The sequence below is a fragment of the Leucopleurus acutus genome, assembly GCF_964270905.1.
Source record: "Leucopleurus acutus genome assembly, chromosome: 7".
Taxonomy (NCBI): Eukaryota; Metazoa; Chordata; class Mammalia; order Artiodactyla; family Delphinidae; genus Leucopleurus; species Leucopleurus acutus.
In genome coordinates this window covers 114,459,252-114,482,756 of record NC_139150.1, presented here as the reverse complement: position 1 = coordinate 114,482,756, position 23,505 = coordinate 114,459,252, and the positions used below count along the sequence as shown (strand labels likewise).

The 23,505-nt window shown below is 42.3% G+C and overlaps 1 protein-coding gene across 1 annotated transcript in view; it reads right to left on the bottom strand.

Annotated features, from left to right (window-relative positions):
• Positions 1–23,505, bottom strand: part of DDX60 (DExD/H-box helicase 60) — a gene marked incomplete at its 5' end in the record, with an annotated part of 77,410 nt that overhangs the window by 10,967 nt on the left and 42,938 nt on the right. Inside the window, 11 exons of the mRNA XM_082842372.1 lie at positions 1,944–2,065; positions 3,743–3,884; positions 4,682–4,786; positions 9,210–9,410; positions 10,975–11,079; positions 13,117–13,269; positions 14,616–14,763; positions 18,767–18,925; positions 20,840–20,964; positions 22,018–22,146; positions 22,694–22,798. Of these exons, the coding sequence (XP_082698498.1) occupies positions 1,944–2,065; positions 3,743–3,884; positions 4,682–4,786; positions 9,210–9,410; positions 10,975–11,079; positions 13,117–13,269; positions 14,616–14,763; positions 18,767–18,925; positions 20,840–20,964; positions 22,018–22,146; positions 22,694–22,798 (1,494 nt within the window). The remainder of the gene's footprint in view (positions 1–1,943; positions 2,066–3,742; positions 3,885–4,681; positions 4,787–9,209; positions 9,411–10,974; positions 11,080–13,116; positions 13,270–14,615; positions 14,764–18,766; positions 18,926–20,839; positions 20,965–22,017; positions 22,147–22,693; positions 22,799–23,505) is intronic.

Sequence of the window (23,505 nt, the reverse complement as noted above, 5' to 3'; positions counted from 1 at the left end):
TCCAATTAATTACCTGGTGAAATTCTCTATTCTCTCATCAATTTTGTAATTATCTAGTGAAAGTCTCCATCCTTTCATCAATTCTATCTCTTCCCCCATTTTCTTGAGCAGTCCTCATATTCTAACTTCAATATCTGAATCATCTTCGTGTTGATTATTATTGCCTGCTTTCATTCCTGCTAATTGGTCATATGTTCTCGCTTACTCACTTTTTTAGGTTTCTTTTTTCTTTCACCAGAAGTGTTTGTAAAAGGACCTGATAGACTTCAAACAATGTTATCTTCCACTGGGGTGAGCTCTCCAATTTTGTGTTTGGCCAAGTGAGTGAAGATGTGATCACCTCAGTCTAAGTAGAGATTGAAGTGGATTGATACTGTTTTCCAGTTTTAATAAGTCTCAGTCTACATCTGGTGCATCTCTGCTCTTAAGCCCTCTTGGGTTTTGAGTATGAGGCTGGTGGGTCTCAGTCTTCTCAGCCCTAAAAGATTCCCAAAGATCCACTTCATTCCTGTAGAGCTTCATAACCTACATTTATATCTTCCAGCCCTAGATGGCTTTAAAAATGCCTTGAGGGTAATATAAGCCTATGAATACATTCAAACTCTTCCCTCTAGTGGGTTTTTATTTAGTAAATGCTACAAGACTGCAAGAAATTTGGTGTAACACCCTGACATTTCATGCAGCTATGACCCAGTGAATATCCTGAGTTAACACTCTCTCAAGTGTCTAGTCTGTCACTCCAGCCCCATGGAATCACTAAAAGCTTTATTGTTGTGTTGTGTTTTTTACCTCATAAGAGAGGCTCTCTGGATATGCTAAGTACAACTTTCAACCTCGTCCAGAATCAACAAGTTCTTTGAGAGAAAAATCATGGTTGGAGAGTCCAATCACACCTTGGATAAGTTCTTGCCATTTTATAATTTTAGCCAATATAATCCTCATCCCTTCCACAGCTCTCTGTTGCAACAGGAGTGATGGCCACCTAGCATATCCCACCTGGAAGTGCTCAAATTTCTAATAATCTTTAAAGGAAAAAAGAGAGAGAAATAGGAGGCCTCCACTCAAAATCTTTTTTTATTGTACTTTTTTCTATCATAACCATCTGTGTAAGAACAGAGATACTGACTTGTCTTTTGTAAGAAAAATAAGTTTATTTAACCAAAACAAATAATAGTCCAAGAATGTACATGTGATGAAAAAGATATGAAGATGAAAAGTCAGTGACTAAAATTGTGTTCACTGGTCTAGAGAACACTCTGTGAGGCCTAAGAATGGTAACTTAACATTGTGATGTTAGACAATATAGATGAACTCTTCTCTTTTTGTTCTTCTTTGTCACCTTTACCAAGGTTACTGGTATAATAACCAGCCCTTCCCACTTTCTCAGATTCTAGTGAAATACATTAGTAATAATATTTGATGCTGATTTAATGACAGGGAATCATGATCAAAGAAGTCATTGCAAATAAAATCGGACAACAGTCTGTGTGTCAAGGGATGATTTCTTAGATGACTATTCTAATATTTTTTCAGTGAGAACATTATAGTTTACAGCATACGCTTCCTGTCCATAGACCTACTGCAAGGTAAAAAGATGCTAAAAGAACTAGAGATTCAATGATGGGAACTATTAGTTCATTTAATGTATAATTACGTACATTTTTTTCTTTAGCCACTGATTGCTACACGTTTATATAATCCAACAGAAAACATGAGCAGAACTTTTTATCCCATTTTTCCTCAAGGCATTTAATCTTTTGATAGATTTATAGAGGAGACATGTGAATTACAGATTAAATATAACACTGATTACAGAAGAAGAAATTATTTCTATAAAACAAATGAACTCTATATTAATAAAATTCTACTGCTGTGGAATCATTTACGGTAGGATCTGTTAAATTATCTTAATTATTTAATGTTATCAGAATCATAAATTTTACCTTGGATTGATAAAACTTGAGCGTAGCATCTTGGAACTTTGCTGGAAGATATTTTCTGCCAAACAGATTTGCCAATACTAACACTAGCTTTTCCATAACATCTTGAGAAAAATGTTTCGAGCCTATACAAAATAAAATATCTTGTCATAAACATAAAAAGTGCATTAATCCCATTTTTAATGTTTCAATTGAACAATACAAATTGAATGTTATATTGCATGTTATTTCATGGAGACTAGAAATTTGTAACAAGTGTAGCGACTAGGGAATGACTATCTCTGCTGGCAGTTTTACACCTGTGCCTCCTTTTTCCTTCTTGCCGCTCCCCCTCTACTTCAGACTCTTGTAACTCCAACCAAAGACCCTTGTCCCCTTACCTGGGACCTTCCTCTTTAGTCTATGATTGGTTTTCTTAAGCATTTAATGATCATGACCTCACCTCCTCAAAAGCCTCTGATCGTATCTCAATGCCTCATAAACAAAATCCAGTCTCCTCGGCCAAGCACGTAAGGGTTTCCACAACTAACCCACAAATAACCCCCCAGCCCCCTCCCCTCCCCTCCCTGCCACTCATGTTAATATACTGTCAACCCCAACACAACATGGTAAAGCAACTATACTCCAACTATATATATATATATATATCCCATCACCCTGACTCACTCCCATCCTCCACAGCACGTGACTGTTACATGGTCGTGTTAAAAAGTGCCACCTTTAATAACTTGCTCATATTCGAATCTTGGCTCAAGACTTACAATATTTAGGTTTTGTGACCATGGCAATTTGTCTAACTTCTCTGTTTCCTCATGTACAAAACAGCAACGTCCATATTATCTACCTCATAAAGCTTCTGTCTCCATGTCTATAACCGCACACACCTCCCTAAACACACACACACCTCCCTACACACACACACACACACACAGAGCAATAAACACAACTGCACTTCTTGTTGCCTGAAATTATTTCTCCTCTTACAGAGCTTCTGGGAGACAGAACTTCCTGAGGATCCTTGTTTCACAGAACAATGCACATTCAGAGCCTAGTGACATTGTGTAAAACAGAGTGTCCCTGCCAGTTACAATGGAAGATAAAGCAAAGTTATGCTGTGAAAGGCAAGAAAATCACCAGGCATCAGGAACTACAACGAACTTAAGCACAGAGACAGAAATATTTCTTTTAGGGACATAGTTTAAAGATCTATGGTTTAGTTATAAAAATCAAAGGCTTTTATAAAAACTGCATTAAATGAAACATTAGAGGGGCTTTACAAATGGAATTCACAAAAAATGTACACAATTTGACAAAAGCAAATCTGGGGGAAAACAAGTTTCTAGATCATGCAACTAATATGATATCAGCTATTTAAATACACTATAGGATTATATTCAAAGAAAATATGATTGGAGGAAAATATTCACAAATATCAACAGTGAATATTTTTTTAACATGATGGTTTCCTATACCCTTTTTCTATCATGAGCATATATTACATTTAATTAGAAAAATATTTACCAAAAAATCATATATTAATATTTCTGAATCCTGGAATCAAGGCATCTCTCAAGTTAATAAGAAGTTGTTATTTTTAAATAGTTGCCACAAAATATGGCTTTCTCCTATGTAATCTATATTAGTAGGTATATAAAACTTTATTTTATCTAATTTGGTATCTCCAAATTATCTACATATTAACTTGCATTTTCTTTGTAGAAAAAAAAAGATTTCCTGAAGTGTTAGCTCCACTATAGCATCTTTGCTGTTTTTAGACCATATGTATGAAACGTCAAGCTTACCTTTCCTGGTTGGCTGACAGAGATTATGGAAAAGGCCTCTTACAAGAAAACTGACGAAAACAAGATTGGAAGGCTCGTGATAATGCAAATGTGACACAAGTCCAGCAAAGCCTGTAGGATTACCTTCTTGATCTAAATAGCCCTAAAGAACAGACATAATTTATTAGTTTGACTCAACTCAACCACATACCTTAATTAATAGACAGCTTATTAAGTGCCAGTTTAAAACAGTACTTAATACTGAGAACTAAAACATGGCTGCCATAACAGTAAGCAAAAGATGTTGCAGCCACCAAGCCATCACATTCCAGCAGCCTGGATGGTGAGCCCTGAGGGAGCTCAGGATGGAGACAGGCTGCTCCACCATCAAGCCCTCAGCCACTGCAGCCCCCGCAATGGTGCACCTGAGGACACTCAGGATGGAAAAGTATAGGACGCTGGCCCCAGAGAGCTGAGGTGCAGATCAAAGGAATGATTTCAGTGAGCCCAGACTCTTGCATCTTCCCATACACAGAAAAGCGCTAAATTCCTTAACTTGAGATGTCTGGCTTTCTTTAACGAACAGTCATCTTCTGAAGTTCTGACTACCTGGTCTTTATTGCAAAAACCCCTATATAACCTAGCTCCTCCCTTGCCTCTTGGGAGCAGTCCCTCCCTCAAGTGTTATTTGAGATGCTATGTCCTGGGCTTGAAGTCCTAAGAATGTCCACCGAATAAAACATAATTCTCAACTTTCAGGTTGTGCTTTTTTTTTTTTCAGTCCACAATACCAACATAAGAGAGATTAGTACTCATTACCTGGCCCACTTTGATAATTAAATCAACTGTAAGTAGTAGGAATCCTTGGCTATAACCTTGGAAAGGCTGGAATTAGTTCAAGATGATGAGAAACAGAGATGGTACCGATCCTATCTCACAAAAAGGCAAACACGGTCCTACCTCCTTGACCAAGAATTGCACGGAGAACAGAAAGTACAGTTTCAGCATCTCCAGCGCCCGGGGCTGCTTGAAGGAGATCAGTGAGTGCTTGAGCACCGACAGCACCTGAGGAGAGGAGGATGTTAATTCACACTGTGCTCCTGCTGAGAAATACACTCCTGGATGACAAGAGAGGTGCACTGGAATTTAACATTTTTTCCTGACCTTGCTGGCTGGGGAGAGACTGATACTCCCAGGGCTACTTCCTAAAAGTAACAACAACTTGACAAAGCTTGCTTTCCTCTACAAACCAACCAATGCCGACTTTACGCCCCACCTGCTGCCTTACCTGAATCTCACACACCAAGCCAATATTCCCCTGTCCTAAAGCACCCCAGGTGCTAGGCAAATAGAGACCACCGCAGCTCCCAAAGCCCACCCGAATGATTCCAACTACCCAGTCCCAAACTATTTACTCTGAGATGCCTTGCCCTTCCCATGGGCCCTCTCCCTCCACTCGTGTCTCTTGCCTCCCGACCATCCTGGGGTCTCGTGAAGCCCTGCATGGTGCACCCTGCCTGCATTTCTAGGACCTCTTGAGTTTCTACTTTGTTTCCCTGAGCCTCTCGTCTGTCTCCTCCTGTGGCCACATCTGACTGACCAGCTCATAAAAGAATATAAAACAATCAAATATATATTACTAATATCCATTTTACCCCACAGATACCAGAGCCACCTAAGATTCAGTGCGATTTCACATTTTACCATATTCTTACATGGCACACCCTTCCCCTAACAAAACGGAACATATAAAACCGAATCACTGGAAATGAAACATGTTGCCAAATAATCTGGTAATATATGTGGATCCAGTTTAAGAGCTTACAATCTTGGGTTGTTCTGGAAGAAAATACGATATTATTGATACATTATCCCATGTCCTGCAGTACCGTTGCAAAAACAATGGAATCATGTTGATTAAGGTCAAAGTAATAAAAATATTGAGACAGTAAAACAGCATCGAGGTAACAGTTCAGATATCTTTCAACTGCCCACTACAACGTTTATGAGGTTCAAGTAAAAGGAGAATTTCCCAACATCAGCGAAATTAAACGTGGCTGCCTTTAGGCCTGAGAGTTCATACTACCTGGGAAGAATCTCTAGTCAATGTAAGGCCAGGGGACTAGGAGGGAGAAGGAAGGAAGGGAGAGGGGCAGTGGGGGAAGTGGGGAGAAGGAAGGAAGGGAGAGGGGCAGTGGGGGAAGGAGGGAGAGGGGCAGTGGGGGAAGGAGGGAGGAAGGGAGAGGGGCAGGGAGGGAGGGAGGGAGGGAAGGAGGGAGGAAGGAAGGGAGAGGGGCAGGGAGGGAGGGAGGGATAAGGAAGGAAGGGAGAGAGAGGGGCAGGGAGGGAAGCGGGGAGAAGGAAGGGAGAGGGGCAGGGAGGGAAGGGGGGAGAAGGAAGGGAGAGGGGCAGGGAGGGAAGGGGGGAGAAGGAAGGGAGAGGCGCAGGGAGGGAAGGAGGGAGAAGGAAGGAAGGAAGGGAGACGGGCAGGGAAGGAGGGAGGGAGAAGGAAGGAAGGGAGAGGGGCAGGGAGGGAAGGAGGGAGAAGGAAGGAGGGGATGGGGTGTACCATCCATCACCTCTACTTTGGGGTGATACGTTTTCAGGGAGCCAAAAATGCCCTTTCCTACAACTTCTCCTCTCTCTGGCTCTACATTTAGAGCAACAGGCAGGAAACAGCAGAGTAGTAGAGGGTAAGCGACCTCTGGTGGTTCACTGTAACTCCGGAGATGCAGACCACGTCACTAAAGTCTTATTACATTACGACAGGAAGAGTTCTGACTGCGGTGCCTACTGCAGTTCGTGGTGACGAATGGCCTCCACAGGACCAATCTGTGGACCAGTCTGTCGGTGACATTGGCAGAAGATGAACTTTCAGTCCAGAAAGCTACATAATTTGAAAATATGCTAAATGCTGAGGTTTGGGCCAAAAGCTATTCATCTAGCTTCACATTTAAAAGGGTATTTAAACAGCACTGAAGTGAGCAGAGAGTGAAACCAAAAGAAAAATCATGCGCCCTCTTTCTTGGCAAACCACCAGATGTGAAGGGAGGTACCTTCAAAAGTGAGAGAACAGACAAACCCACAAGACATCAGTTCTTTTAAGAAAACAGACCAACTTCCTAAAATTATTCAGTCATGCTACAACTATTTATTGGGTGTCTGTACCAAGAATTAAGACAAACAAACAACTTTGGCCTAGGGTGCTTACATTCCAGTGGGAAATATAGAGAAAATAAACATGATAGAGATGGTAGATATAGACAGAGACAGAGATTTGCAGCTCTGTAAGGCGTGGTGTGTGCTATGTATAAATGAGCAGGGGTCACAGTCGGCACGGCAGACGGGGGTCCATCGACAGCGCAGGAGGAGTGGTTGCAGCAGGCTAACAGCAGAGCAAGAAACTGAACAAGATGGAAGAGTGAGACTGTGCACACATCTGGGGGAAGGTTCTGGAAGCAGCAGAAACAGCAAAGCCGTGCCCCTCGGAGTGTTACGTGCCTACTGTCGGAGGAGCAGGTAGTGGGCTCGTGTAGGAGAGCAGGACGTGGTGAGTGCAACAAGGGAGCCTGGGACCAGGCTCTGTAGAAACTTACAGACCATCACAAGAACACTGGCTTCTACTCAAAAGTAATCTGACCTATGAAAATGGGTTTTTTTAGAAAAACGTATTTTGGAAAAATTCTTTGGCATCCTCAATGGAGGCCAAAAGATACGACCTCTTATGAAACAAGGCACAACCGCATAAGGTAAATGGACAATATAAATCGACATTTAAAAAATAATACATTATTATGATATGAAAGGGTGACATCGGAAGCAGTGCACAATCTCGGGGAAACAAGTCCAGCAGCAGAATGAACATCCACACGGTGTCCCTAAGGAGTAGATCTGAAACTTGAGACAGTGCATCAGAGACGCAGGAGATAAACTCAAGTGTTCTCTCATAATGAAGAAAAACAACAGCGGAGAACAGGAAAACGACTTTTGATTTTAAAAGTTATAACTTTTTCTGGAAACTGAACAAATCAAAACGGAAGCAAATATCAAAGATCTAACTTAAGAAATCTTTTCTTAGTTCCAGAATGACCTGAGCCCTGCACAATGCAAAGGTTCTTAACACTACTGAATTGTACACTTAAAACCGGTTAAGATGGCAAATTTAACGTTACATGTATTTTACCGCGATAAAAACTTCTGAGCATGAAGACTGAAAGTTTTCATCATGTAATAACTAAAACATCAATAAAACATAAAAGGAAAGACACACAAGATAGAAAATCCTGGGGAAAAGAATTTAAATATACAGACTTTTTAAAATACTCATATAATTACATAGGCAGAAAGAAATAAACTATAAGGAAACAGGAATTAGCACAGTTCCTCGAGAGGAGATTTCAAGAGTCTGTTCCTCTATGACAGTAAATGCCAGAGGGCAGTGAAGTGATTCTAGCTTGATGTGTTAAGTAAAAAGAATATTCCAAGAAATTTATGCCCACACTTGAGTCTTTTATGTGTGAAGGTTACCGAGAGAGCTCCTCACACAGGCCAAGGCAAAGAAGACCAGCGACTCAGAAAACCTTTTTGAAAAAAATTAAAAAGTTTGCAAGAAGACTCTCTCCTGTATAGAGGTAAAAGATAAGAACTCAAACATGGGGAAATTTTGGTCTGAAATGATAGGCACCTGGTCTGTAGGAGCGTCAACAACATGACAAGAGGCTGCTCATCACAAAAGTCCTGGAAGAATCCTCACCGTGGCAAACGGGATCCAATTTAGAGGGCAGGCGAATCAATATACAAACCCAGGGAGGAGTGGGTCCCTTTCACAATGCATCTTCATAAGGATGAAACCAAATATTTAATTACGAATTTTAAATTTCTCATTGTGGGATTAGACTCAAAGTATTTATCTCAGCAGAAAACTTCACGGTAAGTTTATAACCACAGTCTTAAGTCCAACTAAATATAAATATATCTTTGCAAGGAACCAAATACACACCTACACTTAGAAATATGACTGAAAAAAATAGCAAAATGAGAATGTGACTGTTTTTGGAGAGTCAAACTAGGTGTAGGTGCTTTTTTTCTTCCTTCAACTTTCTGCATTGTCCAAATATTCTTTGATGAACTTGGGCTACTTTTTTTACGAAAAATAAACTCTTTTATTACAAAATCATAAACACAAATCTTTTTGTAACCCAGATCTTTTAAAATCCATAGCTAGCACCCTTCACTCCTATGGGGCAATGTTTATCATACGTGAAAATAGTAATCTGGGGGCAACTCCAAATGCCCATTGGCCATAAATTCTATGATTCACAGAGACAACAAAACTAATTATTACTCTCCCCACCCACCCCCAGTTCTCTACCAGCCAAGACACTAGCAAGCATTAAAGACTGGTGACTCCAAGAAGCTATCACTACAGATGTAAAAAAGAGCCCGGCCAGTAATGGAGACTCAGCCCCAGAAACCATCCCCACAGTACCTTTGCCTTAGCGTCCTCGGGGTCATCTGCCTTCGAAGCCAGAAGCATGAGTCTCAGGATCAGGGAGATGCTGAGAGGGAACTGCCCTCTCAGTTCAGGGACGTTGGATTTGATGAGCTTTTCGATTTTAGGGAGTGGAATACCAAAGAAATACACATCTCCCCCCAGGTCTTGACCTCGTCGTCCGGCCCGTCCAGACATCTGCAAACAGAATAGAAGCACAAAGTAAATCTTTCCTGAACAGTTTCTCCATCACAGTATAAGAACTGAGCCTTCTATACTGCATTAGAGCAAGTACACTGTGAAGATGTCCAACCGTTACAGAACTGAGACTAAAATCCAACTGGGTACCAGGCAGGAAATTCACCGTGGCTGAGACAGAGCTGAAAAAGAGACACTCGTCATCCTGATGTGCTTATTTCAGTCCCAAAACTGTGCTAGATATTTGTATAATGATATACAGCAAGAAGAAAAAAAGACGAGACCCTGGTTTCCAGTTCACTTACAGCTGAACTTATTACGAGCCTTCCTCTCTTCCTTCCCACCCCCCTCCTTTGTCCCTTTTCTCTCTCTCCCCTACACACATGTGTGCTGAGTGACAAATCACCATAAAAATTGTGCACAAACTGAGACGCAAGAGTGAGATAAAATTCAGAAACGCTACTTGTACAAAGGAAGTTAAGAACAAACTCTTTACAGAAGTTATATTAGTTCTCCTTATTAAGTGCTCAGAATGTGCCAAGTCCTTTACACCTTTTGTATAAAGGCCCTACAACCACTACCCTATGAGGAGAGTGTAATCATTGTCTGCATTTTACAGTAGAGTAACTGGGGCTTGGGAAATAAGAAAGTCACTGTAGGTAAACGCCAAGAAGTGAAAGACCCAGGACTCCAACCTTGGCATTTCCACTGCCAAGTTCACCATCCATGACGCCGGCCCCAGACCCCTAAATGAGAGATTCCCAAAGATGATATGGGGGGAGGGTTCATGCCCAGAACAGCAGCAGAAGGAGAAATCCAAAGGACAGGGGTTGGTAAAATGGAGGAAAAACTAAGGATGTTGTATTGGGTAGGAACAAGGCCCATCAGGGAATAGAAAGGAAGTGTTCTGTGAGGAAGTGGGGTGGGGGGCACTTGGATAAAACCTGTAATGTTGGCTGATAGATGTAGCAGAAATATTCACCAAGTGATCCTGAGCAGGTAAACCGTCTGCGTTCAGGACACAGTGGAGTCAGGAGACCTGAAAATTAGGAAAACTGTTTAATGACTACAAGCTCAAAATGTATGATGAAAGACGATGGAAATGGAAATTGCAAGGCCAAAATCAAAACCACTGGAGGAGAATAACAAAGTCGGCTTGGTAGTACAGTGCACAGCAGGGGCAAAGACAAGAGAAGCATGAAAGAGAACCCCAGGGCGTAAACTCAGGGGCAAAGGGGCTGGACGAGGAGGGAGTCCTCAAGCACCTTGCACCTGTGTGTCTTCCCTACAAATCACTTCATTGAATTCTTGCAAATGCCATGGGACCGTTCTTATCATCCCTATTCTGGAGATAGCAAAGAAGGACCAGGCAGGTTAGAGATCTCACCCAAGGTCATGTAACACCAAGCCCGTGACCGGCCCTATACCACAGCTAAATGTGACTGTCAGGTTTGCAGGAAAGTCCCTGTGAATTGCAGCACGTTTGCAAACCAAGGCTCGCCTTTCTTATTTTTTTATTGCCTATTTTAGCAATGCAATAGGGAGTTTCTGCATATCACAATACCTGTCTGTAGTTTAAAGCATCCAGATAGACTGAGTTTTGAGCAAAAACCACAGATTTACAAGGCATGTTGATTCCTAAAGCAAGTGTCCCCGTAGCGGTCACCACCTAGAAGGAGAATAAAACAGTTACTTCATAAAATAGCATTCCAGTGGAATGCCACGGAGCGACTGAAAGCCTTGAACTACAGGATCTAGAACGTTGGCGTTCTTGCTATGTCATATTTCACTGCTCAGGGCCTTGCCCCTCACTCTGCTCTGCCCAGAATATTCTTCTCCCACGTATCCAGTTACCTGGTTTGTTCAATCCTCCGCTCAAATGTCAAATAGAAATTTCTGGACCACCACATCCAAAATGATGGCCCCGTCCTCATTATGCCTACTCATGGCATTAATGACCACCTCAAGTGTATCATCTGTGTGTTTACTGTCCTGCCTCAGACTCCAAGCCCCTTTCACTATCGTGTACCCCACCCCCCAAAAAGAGTACCAGGCACATGACAGGTGCTCAGGAAATACTCTGTAATAAATGACTAGAAAGGGAACTTCCCACAACAGGGAATAATACTGTATAGACCCACTTATGGGCAGTGGCCAGCCTCACCCACTATAACTTATCTGTGAAGATTATTTCTATGGAAATAAATTATCTAAGTAATAGAGCAAATTAAGTTTTACCTTTTTCCCTGAATTGCCATAATAACTGACCAGAAAAGGAGTAGGGAAAATTTTACAGTTTCTTAAATAATCTATTTTTACTCATTTTTTTTCATATAATGCTGGGTATTTCTAATTGTTATTTCTATTTATATTGATTATCATAAAGTCATAGTTGAGGTTAATGGTGAAGTATATGGAATAATTTTCTTTAATTATTCTGAACCTGATATCGATACTCTGTCAAAATGAAACACACCATTTATTAACTATTTTTATAAAGTTCTTCAATAAGAACATGAATGGGAAAAGAAAGAACATTAAATTTATACTATAACTAGAATAAATACCTTTTGAAAAATGTGTTCTCAATAACAAAGCTATCTCTGTTTCCACAGTACTCTGCCTAGCCTTATCCAGTTAACCATTTACTAAGCTACTGGTAATTGAGCAACTACTATTTAAGATACTATTTTAGACCCAGGATATGCTGATCAAAATAGTTGTGCCTCCTTACCTCAATTCATAATCATGTAAAAAATTTTGTTTCTGGTTATTGACTTTTAAAATAAATAAATAACTTGTTATTAGTTAAGAAAAAAGCTAAACAACGTTGTTAATGATACATTTTGGGTTTTTTTCCAGATTACAGAATTACCCTTAAATCAGGATGTCAGATTTTCTTCAAGATTTATTTATTAAGATTAAATGATACTCCCTAGAGTAACAGAATCTATCTCTCCCCTCCCCACCACACACAAATATAATGTACATAATTCAAAAAATTAATGTGGCAAATCAGAAAAAGTCAGCGTCTATTTTAAAATATTACTCAACCTCTAAATTAACTAGGAAATCATATAAACCCTCTTTGTGAATGTATCCAGAGGATCCCCTCACATCTTTATGGGACACACCACATACGTAACAAGGGCTGGGTGTCAAGTGATTCAGGGAACCTTCCTCCTGTCCGCCACCAGGGACAGGACAGAGTATGAGGATGGTACCGCTAAAGTTTGCCGAGCCGTGCAGCTGGCCCCGGGGAAGCAGTACATCCTGGTTCTTATTTCTCCTAGTACACTAGGAAAAGATCTGATCGAAATGCTACCCTGAATGTCCTCCACACCCATGAAAAGACATCTACAGCCAAAATCACACGAACAGCTGACAAAATGCCATGAACATTATAAATGAAAAGTGGGCGTTTATTCCTAGATCGCCACAGGTGTATTTCAAACATAGTTGGAAATAGTTGGAACAGTACTTGTTTAAGGGATACTTGAATCTCACGAAAAAGAGATAAACTGAATGAGAGATTTCAAACCCCCTCCCTCAACTAAATGAGATGGAAAATGCAGTGGTATCGTGGGACGTTAAAAAAAAAAAAAAAGACATAATTAGATTGGAAAAATGGTTATTTTCCATTCGTTATGGTGCTCAGCTTCATATAGACAGAGTTTCAAGTTATAAAATGAAGAACTTTACTTACCCTAATAAATCCTTTCCTAAAAAGAATCTCAACTAACTGCTTTTCTTTGGCGCTCAAAGAGCTGTGATGATATCCAATCCCTCTTGCTGCCAAAGCCTTCAGTTCGGCGCCTTTCCTTGAGAATTTCACTCGGTCAAACACCCTCTGCAAAGTCTGAAAGAAGAGTTTTAGGGATTTTGATCGTCTCTTATCTAATTTGAATTTAAATCAGAATTTAAAATGGTGAAATGAAAATAACAGGCACACTATATAATAATTTAGCTAAATGAGGCCAATTATTTGAAATTAACTCTACGTATAAAACACATTTTATGGGAACAACAGTAACTATCAGACATGTTCCAAAGTCTTGGAGCAGAATGTCTCGCGCTGTTTCACCCCATTTCAGGGGTGAGAAGCACTGACCAAGCAGTAGACAATCCCCAGAGGAGGTGTGAGTGTAGCCGCTCCAGCCTGAGGGAGGTCAGATCAGCCCCAGGAGTTCTCCCTGGGGAGAGGGATTTCTCCAAGCAGAGCAGGTTCCTTACCTTACATGGTCTGGGAAGGCTTCCTTCTCACTGTAAATTGGTCACAGATAGCCTTAAAAATATCCCTGCCCTAGGAGGAAATCCACTTGCATGCAGAGTTTTATGTGTTAAAATAAACACTGCTTATGAAAGAGAGAAGAAAAGAAAAAACCCCAAACCCTAAATCCAAAAGCAAAATACCCTCCATGTAGAGTCAACTGCACAATGGGATATCAAGGACCCACGAAATGATGATGGTTCTCGAAAAGGAGGAAACCGTGAAATTTACAAAAGAATGTATACAATAGAATGCACATATACACACACAGGCATATGACTGTATGCACCTATGTGTGTGTGCATGTATGTGTGCGTGTATGCGTGTGCACGTATGTGTGTGGTCACAAAGACATGAAAGGTTCATCCAGAAGGGCAGTGATTGCTTCCGACGGTTGGCATGGCTTTTATTGTTACTAATTTGTATTTTCAAATTCATCTACCAAACACATGCATTATTTGCACCATAAAACATTTTGAAGAAGAAACGGCATACCACATTTAGATATTTCAATGTCTTTTTGGTGGCATGTTTTGACTATAACACAGAAATCCTGAGCTTTAGAGAAACTGTGTATATATTATTTCAAGTGTATTGGACCACATGTACCGAAATATTCGATTGAGGTGTGTGAGACCGGAGCGTAGAATTCAGGCTGTGAAAAACAGTATTGCAGGAAGAAATAACGGAAGGGCAGCCACCCCCAGGGGTTAACTATTAACAAGCAAGAAATCTTCTACAAACCTAATCCTGTCTTCTTCAAACATGCTCTGCAGAGCCCTCAGGGTTAGGTACAGACAGAAGGCCACGCACAAGGATTTCTATTCTGGAAGCGACGGCACTGAGGTATCACACCCAGCAGCGTCTGGAGCTGCGCAGTAGTAGCGGGAGTGTGAAATGATTTCCAGGAGCATTGCTCCATCCTAAGGGCTCACCTCAGCATCTATGGCCTTCTGATCAGCATATGTGCAGTCCTCAGGGATCTCCAAGTTCTTCTCAAAAACCTTGAGGAGATTAGCACGTTCAGCTTCAAGGATTAGGCTTTGATCCATTTTTCTGGGATTTTTCTGGCTTCTTTTATCTCTGTTTATAAAAACAAATTTTAAGTAATGAACGGCCACGTTTGGCCGCCATAGGAAGCCCGGGACATCCTTGATCCCCTCATCACCCAGACATGCACTACTACATACCCCCAGACCACCCTGAACCAACCTTCTCCCTCGGAAGCATCTGGAACGGTGGCCCCTCATCAGAAAAGTCCCCTATTGTGTCTGAATATTCCCCTCCCTTCCTCCTACTCTAAGCATCCTTCTTGCCAAATCCAGTTCTCCCAATATGACCCCCCTGTCCTGTGCTAAAGTGATGAGCATTTTCTCTCTCACAGGCTTGGAGGAAGGTAGGTGCCCCCGGCTCCACATGGCCGAGTGCAGGCCAGCTCCTTCTCTCCTCCTTCTCTCCTCCTGCCACAGCAGCTCTGAGTCTGGCTGCCAAGGGCTCTTGGCGACACCATCCCCTGCAGAATTGCCCTCTGCTGACAAGAGCTCCCAAGAAATGCCTGTAAGGTTACAACACCTCCTGGGACTGGGAGGGAATGTGGCCCCCAGCCAGTACCTGACTGATAAGAGGTACACGAAACAGCCCCCTCGACCCACGCTGGCACGACCCTGCAGTGCACCCAGGCCTCCCCGTTGGCCGGGGTCAGCAATATTCCAGCAACACCACACCCTTACGCCTCACCACACCCTTACGCCTCTTCCTCACTTTCCCTCTGTTGCTTCGTCGCTTTCTTGCAGGTCCCGCTCGAGCACACCCCTTCAACAGATCACTTCCATGAGGTCCCATCTCAGATCTCTGCGGGGAATCTGGCCTAAGACACTGCCCCACAAACACTGGCTTGGACTCAGTCACCAAAGCGCATTATCCATCACTCCATGGGAACCGCCTTTCACAGAACCCACATCTCTCGTCCTTTCTTGGTTTGTCTTTGGTGAATGAGTAAAGCTGCTGCCATATCAGTGAACAAAGGATGCTGCAGCCATCAAGCCACTGCAGTCACCCCAACGGTGAGCCCTGAGGGGACTCAGGACGGAGACCCACAGGCTGCCCACCGCCAAGTCTGCAGCCTCTGCAGCCCGCCTCCGTGGTGCACCCCGAGGGGACTCAGGATGGGAAAGCACAGGACACTGGCCCCAGCGCTGAGGTGCACATCAAAGGAATGATTTCAGTGAGCCCAGACTCTTGCATCTTCCCATACACTGAAAAGTGCTAAACTCCTTAACTTGAGATGTCTGGTTTTCTTTAATTAAGAGTCATCTTTTGATGTTCCGACTACCTGGCCTTCGTTGCAAAAACTCCTCTACATCCTGGCTCCCCCCTTACCTCTTGGGAGCAGCCCCTCAGAGCTGTCTGAGAGGCTGCGTCCCGGGCTTAAGTCCTTAGAACGTCCAGCAAATAAAACCTAATTCTCAACTTTTAGATTGTGCTTTTTTTTTTCAGTCGACACTCTCGCCTTTGCACATAAGACAGCTCCTAATATGAGAATATATGCTAACCAGTGTCCCGTCTAACTCCATTTCAGGGGTGAGAAATACAGAGCAAGCAGCAGACGCGCCACCAACTCACTTCCTGGGACATTCCCTTCACCTCCAGGGGCAATGCCGGGACCAGCACAGGCAGAGGGCTAACGGAGGCCCCCATACTGTTGTCTAAGAATTTCTAAGTTTTAAATTGAGGTACCAAACTTTCAGATAAAATACAACCTCCTCCTACCCCGACAAATAAAGCTCCGTAACCACCTGGAATCTCAAGGGTGAGAGGGAGCTCCAGACGGATGTCTCCTGAGCTGCACCAACTCCTCATTTTAAGGGAATGGCTGCAGATGGGGAAGCCGGCTTGGGGTTCTCTGAAGCACAGGGCCCAGGGCAAGGGTCCCAACACCCTCAGTGTAATCATGGTGCTGAACGAGGTAGGAAAATGCTGACGGAAAGAAAATGCACAACCTAGAAGTTGAGAATTATGTTCTATTCGGTGGACATTCTTAGGACTTCAAGCCCAGGAGACAGCAGCTCAGATAACTCTGAGAGACTGCTCCGAGGAGGTGATGGGAGGAGCCAGGACGCACAAGAGTTTCTGCAACAAGGACCAGGTGGTCCGAACATCAAAGGATCACTGCTAATTAAAGAAAACCAGACACCTCCAGTTTAAGGAATTTAGCGCTTTTCTGTGTATGGGAAGATGCAAAGTCTGGACTCACTGGAATCGTTCCTTTGATGTGCACCTCAGCTCTCTGGGGCCAGTGTCCTGTGCTTTCCCATCCTGAGTCCCCTCAGGGTGCGCTGCCGGGGAAAGTGGCGGCTTGCTGGCTGCAACATCCTTTGTTTACCGATATGACAGCAGCATTCTTAGTTCACGAAAACATTCGTCTTATTTTTAAAGCTTGGCTTGTTGGTCACTAATGCAACGTGACGTCGTGACTGCCAGCGTCCTGAAGAAAAGCTGTCTGAGTGTCTAAGCTGTCTAGTGATTGAAAAGGCTGACACCTACCATCACTTCCAGGGAAACAGCATGACAGGCAGAAGGAAGAGACACAGAAGTGTCAGCAGGAAATTCTGACCTGCTCCAGAATGTGAAAAATCTGAGCCCGGAGAAGCTCTAAAATCTGTTTCAACTTTCAGGGAAATAACTACCAATCATTGCAAAATATTTATGGACCAGCTGTGACCTGCCAAGCAATGTGTTAAGACTGTGTAAGCAGCTCTTTACAGGAAACCGCCCTCAGCAGGAAGCCCCATTCCCTGTCACTTTAGCAGAGCTGCATCGTGACTTTTCATCAGGCACCCCATGCTCTACTCATCTCCGGCCCAAGTACACCTTTCAAGTCTTTAGATCAAGCAATACTTTGCCTAACGTATCGGTTCTTTCTGCAGATCAAAGAAGGAGGAGAGAAGAGTCAGTAATTAACAGGTGACCAGATCTCTTCCCAAGTTTCCCCTTCAGTAATCTCCCCAACAAACGGCGTGATCGAGAGAACACCTAGAGGAAGCTGACGAGGATTCCACGAGCCTGCACACAGCGGGGGACGGCGATGACCCTGACCCCCCATCTCAGTGATTAACTGAGACTACTCTCCTCCTTCCCTTTAAAACTTCCATGGCCGAACAGAATCTCAGAGGTGGTTTTGGGGGAACACTGAGTCCACCATCTCCCCACATTGCCGGCATCCTGATTAAAGGAACCTTTCCTTTCTGCCGACATCTGTGAGTATGTAATCGGGTCCAGCGAGAATCAGGACCTGAGTCATTCGATAACAACTGGACATATTAATAAAAAGAGGAAAATGCACGGTCCCTGCTGTGAGAGAGCGTAACGATTTAGGAATAAGACAGCAACACATCGTAATCGACCTACTAAATACTGCAGCGTAGCAAGAGCCCGGGAGAAAGGGCACTAAATCTAAGTGGGGCATGAGGGCAAGCTTCAGAGAGGCACAGCGAACTCATGAGCAGAAGCTCTGGGGGCGAGAGGCAAGGAGGGACCTCAAGGCAAAAGGGCCATGTCACGGGAAAGTGCAGGAGGACGTGGCACGCAGGGAGAAGAGTAAATATTGAGTATTGAAGGATGAGAGTAGTAGGACGTGATCTGAAAAAGTGAGGGCAAAACTCCAAAGATGGTGGTCCACCAACAATGGCCCAGGAGAAGGAACAGTGAGTGTGGGTAAGTTAATCAATGAGAATGTCAGCAAGAGTGGTGTCAGCTACACCGCAGGGTGGTGGTGAGCCTCGGAGCTCCCAAGTCCAAGAAGAAGACCTCTGCGATCGCCCGAGGAAGATGCGGGCCCGTCCAGACCAGGCTGCCACTGAGGATGGGAGGGTGGGAGGAAGGAAAGACGCATCTCAGACGCAGAGTCATCAGAATTAGACACCGAGAACAAGGCAGGAGCCAGGAGCACACACAGTTCTCCGAAGCACAGAACCGGCCTGCAAATAAGGGACAGCTAGGATGTCTGCATAGCCCAGTGTACACTCCTGTTGGGACCTGTGACGTATTTCAGCCTTCCAACCACCAGTGTGTTGAGCCACATACTCACATTGTCTTCTGTGTCTCAAGGGATTTTCTAACTTTTCGAAGTTTGCTCTCCATGTCATAGGCCTCCTTATCAGCCTTGAGGGGCCTTCTGCTCTGTTGCTTTATCTCTAGGAACCTTTTCACACTTCCAGCGCTTCTCTCTACAGCCCCTAAATTAAATCTGGAAACAAAGGAAAAGAACGCTTGCCTTGAAAGTAATGTGATAAATACAATTCAGTCATATAGCCACCCACTGCTGTCATCCTGACACACAGCTGTTGAGTTTTTAATCTCCACTTTTATGAGCTTCATCCTGAACAGGCACACGAGGTGTTCTGGGTCGGCAGACCCATCATTAACCGCCTTACAGGAAACAAGAAGTCCCCCCTGGGGCAATGGCAAGCAGAGCCCCCAGAGATTTCTCCTGGAAGAGGGGTCAGGCACGCCACAGGCAAGGAACAGATAACAATGGATTTTCTCTATTTACAGAAGAGAGATGCTCCTTCTTCCTCTCTTAAGAGGTGAGAAAAAATTGTTTTACTCCTTTTTATTTATTTTTATTGTTATTGTAGTTGTTCTTGTGTCTAATTCCACTGCTCTTTAGGTCTGTCTTGTAACAGCATCAAAGACCCTTAGTGTTAGATATTTTTTTTTCCAAAGTATACTTGATTTACAATATCATGTTAGTTCCAGTTGTACAACATAGTAACTCAGTATTTTTGAAAATTCTATTCCATTTAGGTTATTACAAGATGAGGGCTATCATTCCCTGTGCTATACAGTAGGTCCTTGTTGCCTATCTAATATATAGTAGTTTGCATCTGTTAATCCCAAACCCCTCATTTGTCCCTCCCCACTTTTCCTCTTCCCTTTGGTAACCGTAAGTTTGTTTTCTATGTCTGTGTGACCGTTTCTGTTTTACTTACACATTCATTTGTATTATTTTTTAGATTCCACATATAAGTGATAGCATACAGTATTCGTCTTTCTCTGTCTGACTTATTTCACTAGAGAATATTATGGTTAGTGAAATAAGTCAGATTTCTTGACGGCCAAATCTTTTGTGAATTTTAGTGCCTCCTTTGCTTTTCTCTGTGTGTTTTTGTTTTCAGTTTTATTGAGACATAATTGACATATAACGCTGCATACGTTTAAGTTATACAAAACATGACAAGTTGGTAAAGGTAAACATAGCAAAACGATGAGTGTAATAAGGTTAGTTCACAAAACCACCACCTCACAAAGTTACCTTTCTTTCCTTTTGTGGTGAGAACATTTCAAATCTACTCTTAGCCACTTTCAAGTATGCAACACAGTATTGTTACCTGTAGTCACCATGATGGAATTAGATCCTCAGGACTTATTCATTACATAACTGGAAGTCTGTACCTTTGACCAGCATCTCCTCCCTTTCTCTCACCCCCATGTCCCTGGAAACCACGAATCTACTCTGTTTCTATGAGTAAGGCTTTTTCAGATTCCACATACAAGTGAGATCGTACAGTAAAATTTTGCTCTTTTAGGCAGGATGGAGAGAATTGGGGGTTTTCATCCTAACTTCTTGGATTGTGACTATTTCTTTCTAGGGACCAGGTAAACCCAGGGATTACTGGCCTCTACAATCCAGAAATGTCTCCAGAGTCTGGGCTTTATACCTTTTGAAATGGAAATACCTAGGGACATATGGTCCAGACTTCCTGGCACCTTGGGATTTAAACTAGCATATTGCAAGGCTACTTTAATTTTATGTGGGGTAATTGTGTGCATAAACATTCGATCTCTTTTGTAAAAAACCTAGGTATTGACTGAAAATTAACAAGACCTAATTAAAAATACACTAGTTTAGAGTAAAAGGAGAAGAAGAAATGGAGAAGGAAAACCAAATAAAGAAGGTGATATGTAACAGCACAAGTAAAATTATTTTTGTAAGAACTAAACTAGAAAGGTGTAGTTTTAAATCGGCGCTCTAATAACAAAAGGGAACCAAAAATCGTATTGAACACTATTTTACAAGAGTCAAGTTTGTGTAACTTCCCTCTACTTAAAAGAATGCATCTAATACAAATTACAACCAAAAACAAATTAAATGACTTACAAAAAAAACAGTGCAGGTAACTTCTCCATTTGTCTTAGCTTTTCAACAAGATGTGGAAACATACGTGCCATGTTTTCTGAACTAACAACCGAAGGAGGACGAAGATTCCTCAGGACCATTCTGGCCTGTAGCAGTGAAAAGAAAATTATTGTAAATTCTGCGTAATGAAGACATGAATTCCTGCCTCTGGCTAAAACATTTTCATAGTTATCTAATCTATATTTCTGTGGTTCTTTAATAGACTATGTAACAAAAACAAAAATAATGAAAGTATAAAATAAAACATTGCAAAAGAACCATCAAAGAAATATATAAATCAACATTTATATATCATATACGAGAGAACAAAAAGATAAACAGTAATACCCACGCACATGCGCGCGTGCAATTTAACATGCAATTTTTTAAGGCAACACAAATCAGTCAGGAAGAGGATTATTTGGTAAATGATGCTGGTTCCACTACATGGCAGGAGGTGGGGTAAATAAGTTTCTCTCTACATCATGTAACATATATATACATGATATAAGTTTCTCTCTATATCACGTATCACTTACAAATACATTTTAAAGGTTTTTCTTGACAAAATAAGTGGAATAAAATATTATTATATAGGAGCAGGAGGTTAGTTAAAATAGAATGGGAAAAACTCACCTGAGAAAACTCTAATATATGTCACACCCCCAAAATCAGAAACCTTAATATGTGACAACAGAGCAAACTCCAAAATAAAAAGACCAGCAACTTACTTAAAACAAATATTCGTAACTCATACGACCCCGGACTAAGGTTGTAATACAAAAATAGTTCCTACAAATTAAAATAAAAATCATAAAAGAAAAAAAACTTTCCAGATGAAAAAGAGATAAAGGGATGAAAAGCTCTCCTCAGCTGCTGTCACTGTGATTCCCGAGCATCATGACCAGGAAAGGGCCCCTCTGTCCTCATCCGTCAGAACGTGGAGCACACGCCAGGGCAGGGACAGAGGACAAGACAAGGACACAGGTCCTTTCTCTCTCTCTAGTCTATCTCAGAATCACTGGACTTCGTGCTCAACTGAAAATCCTACAATGGAAGCTGAAGATTAAAGAAAGCCAGAAAATAGTAATGACTGCACAGCACAACTCAAGGGGACAAGAACACAGAGGTGCTTCACCCAAAACATGTGTGATAATTACCTCCTGGACGTGACCGCTCTTCACCCAGCCCGTCAGTTCTGCCTTTAAGCTCTCTTCATACTTTCTAGCATCCACCTTTCGAATGACTATTTTATTCTTAAAATGAACGAATTCCTCCGGACACAACTCCTTGAAAAGGAATACCACAAAATTCAATAAAATCATGCAAGAAAATCCAAAAGTGTTTCTCAGCAATATGTCTCACTAACAGAATTACAAGCGTCTTCAGAGTAGAGGATGAACTTCTATCTCCCCAACATTGCTGGTGTGTAAACCTAATAGGATGGTGAACTCTTAAGGCAGAATGTGCAGCAAAACCAAACAGGAGATGAACAAAGATGGACAGAGAGAAGGGAGGGGCGCGAGAAGAGAGAAAGGCAGGAACAGAAACCCAGGACCCAGCACATAGGAGGGGAGATGAAAGGATTGTCCTATCACAGAAAGTGAAAGAGGAAGCCTGCTCAGGAGTTCAGGGGCATTCCGCCCAGTTATAGGAAAACACAGACCGTCAGGAGGAAGGCTGTCTAGAGAAGGGGCGACCTTATTTTGCAAAGAGTCCACAGGTAACTTTCAAAGATCAGATGCAAGTGATTAGAAAGAGTGAGAGCTTGTCTTTGTGAGCAGCAGTTACCATCCACTTCAATCAATTCAAAATAATTGCAGAATTACTATTTACCTGAGCCCTGGGCCAACCTTCCCAGAATTCAAACATGGTATCATAAAGCTGGATCATTTCTCGAGGCGAAAGGGTAAGATCAGAAGGGAATCCAAACTTTTCAATCTATGTTTAAAATAAAATTGAAAAATTTAATATTCCTTCTATTCCATCTGACGTTCCATCCTCTGCCTCAGCATCACTCATTATCATGAACCCAAAGACACTGAAAACAGCACTGATCTAACATGCTCAGTAATGGCTCAGCGCAAACAAAATACTAACCGAGAGTGTCCCTGATTTACCAAGAGAGAAAAAAACTCAAAAGCCCACCGAAAGGTTTTTATATTTCCTAAGAGGTTTCAGCTGAGCCAATTCTCTTATGAGGGCTGGGAGGCTCAAAGATCTGTGGACTCAGTTTAGACAAGAACACACAGCCTCCACCCTGTAACTGGAAGTGGAACTGATTTAATTATGAATATGATTCCTGGCTTTTGAGCACCAAGCCAGGCTAAAAGGGGCAAATCTGATTTTCTCAAGTCCTATGATAACTTGAAGGTCACCTTCACGACACTCAAGGAAACTTCTCCCCAAGTTACTGACTTGGTTCTGCTAAGCCTTCTGGATATCCACGTCATTATTTTTCCACAAATATTTTAAAATATAAATTAAAAATTCCTGTTCTCCAAAACCCTTTACTGCAGTAAATGCTACTGGATTCAACCACTGCTGCTACGAATCCACTGCCTGTGAAACTATGATCCCTGAGACGCTGGCAGGTTTTCTTCAAAAGAAAAGTTGAGGACAGGGGGGTTTTATTCTAGGAATAGGCT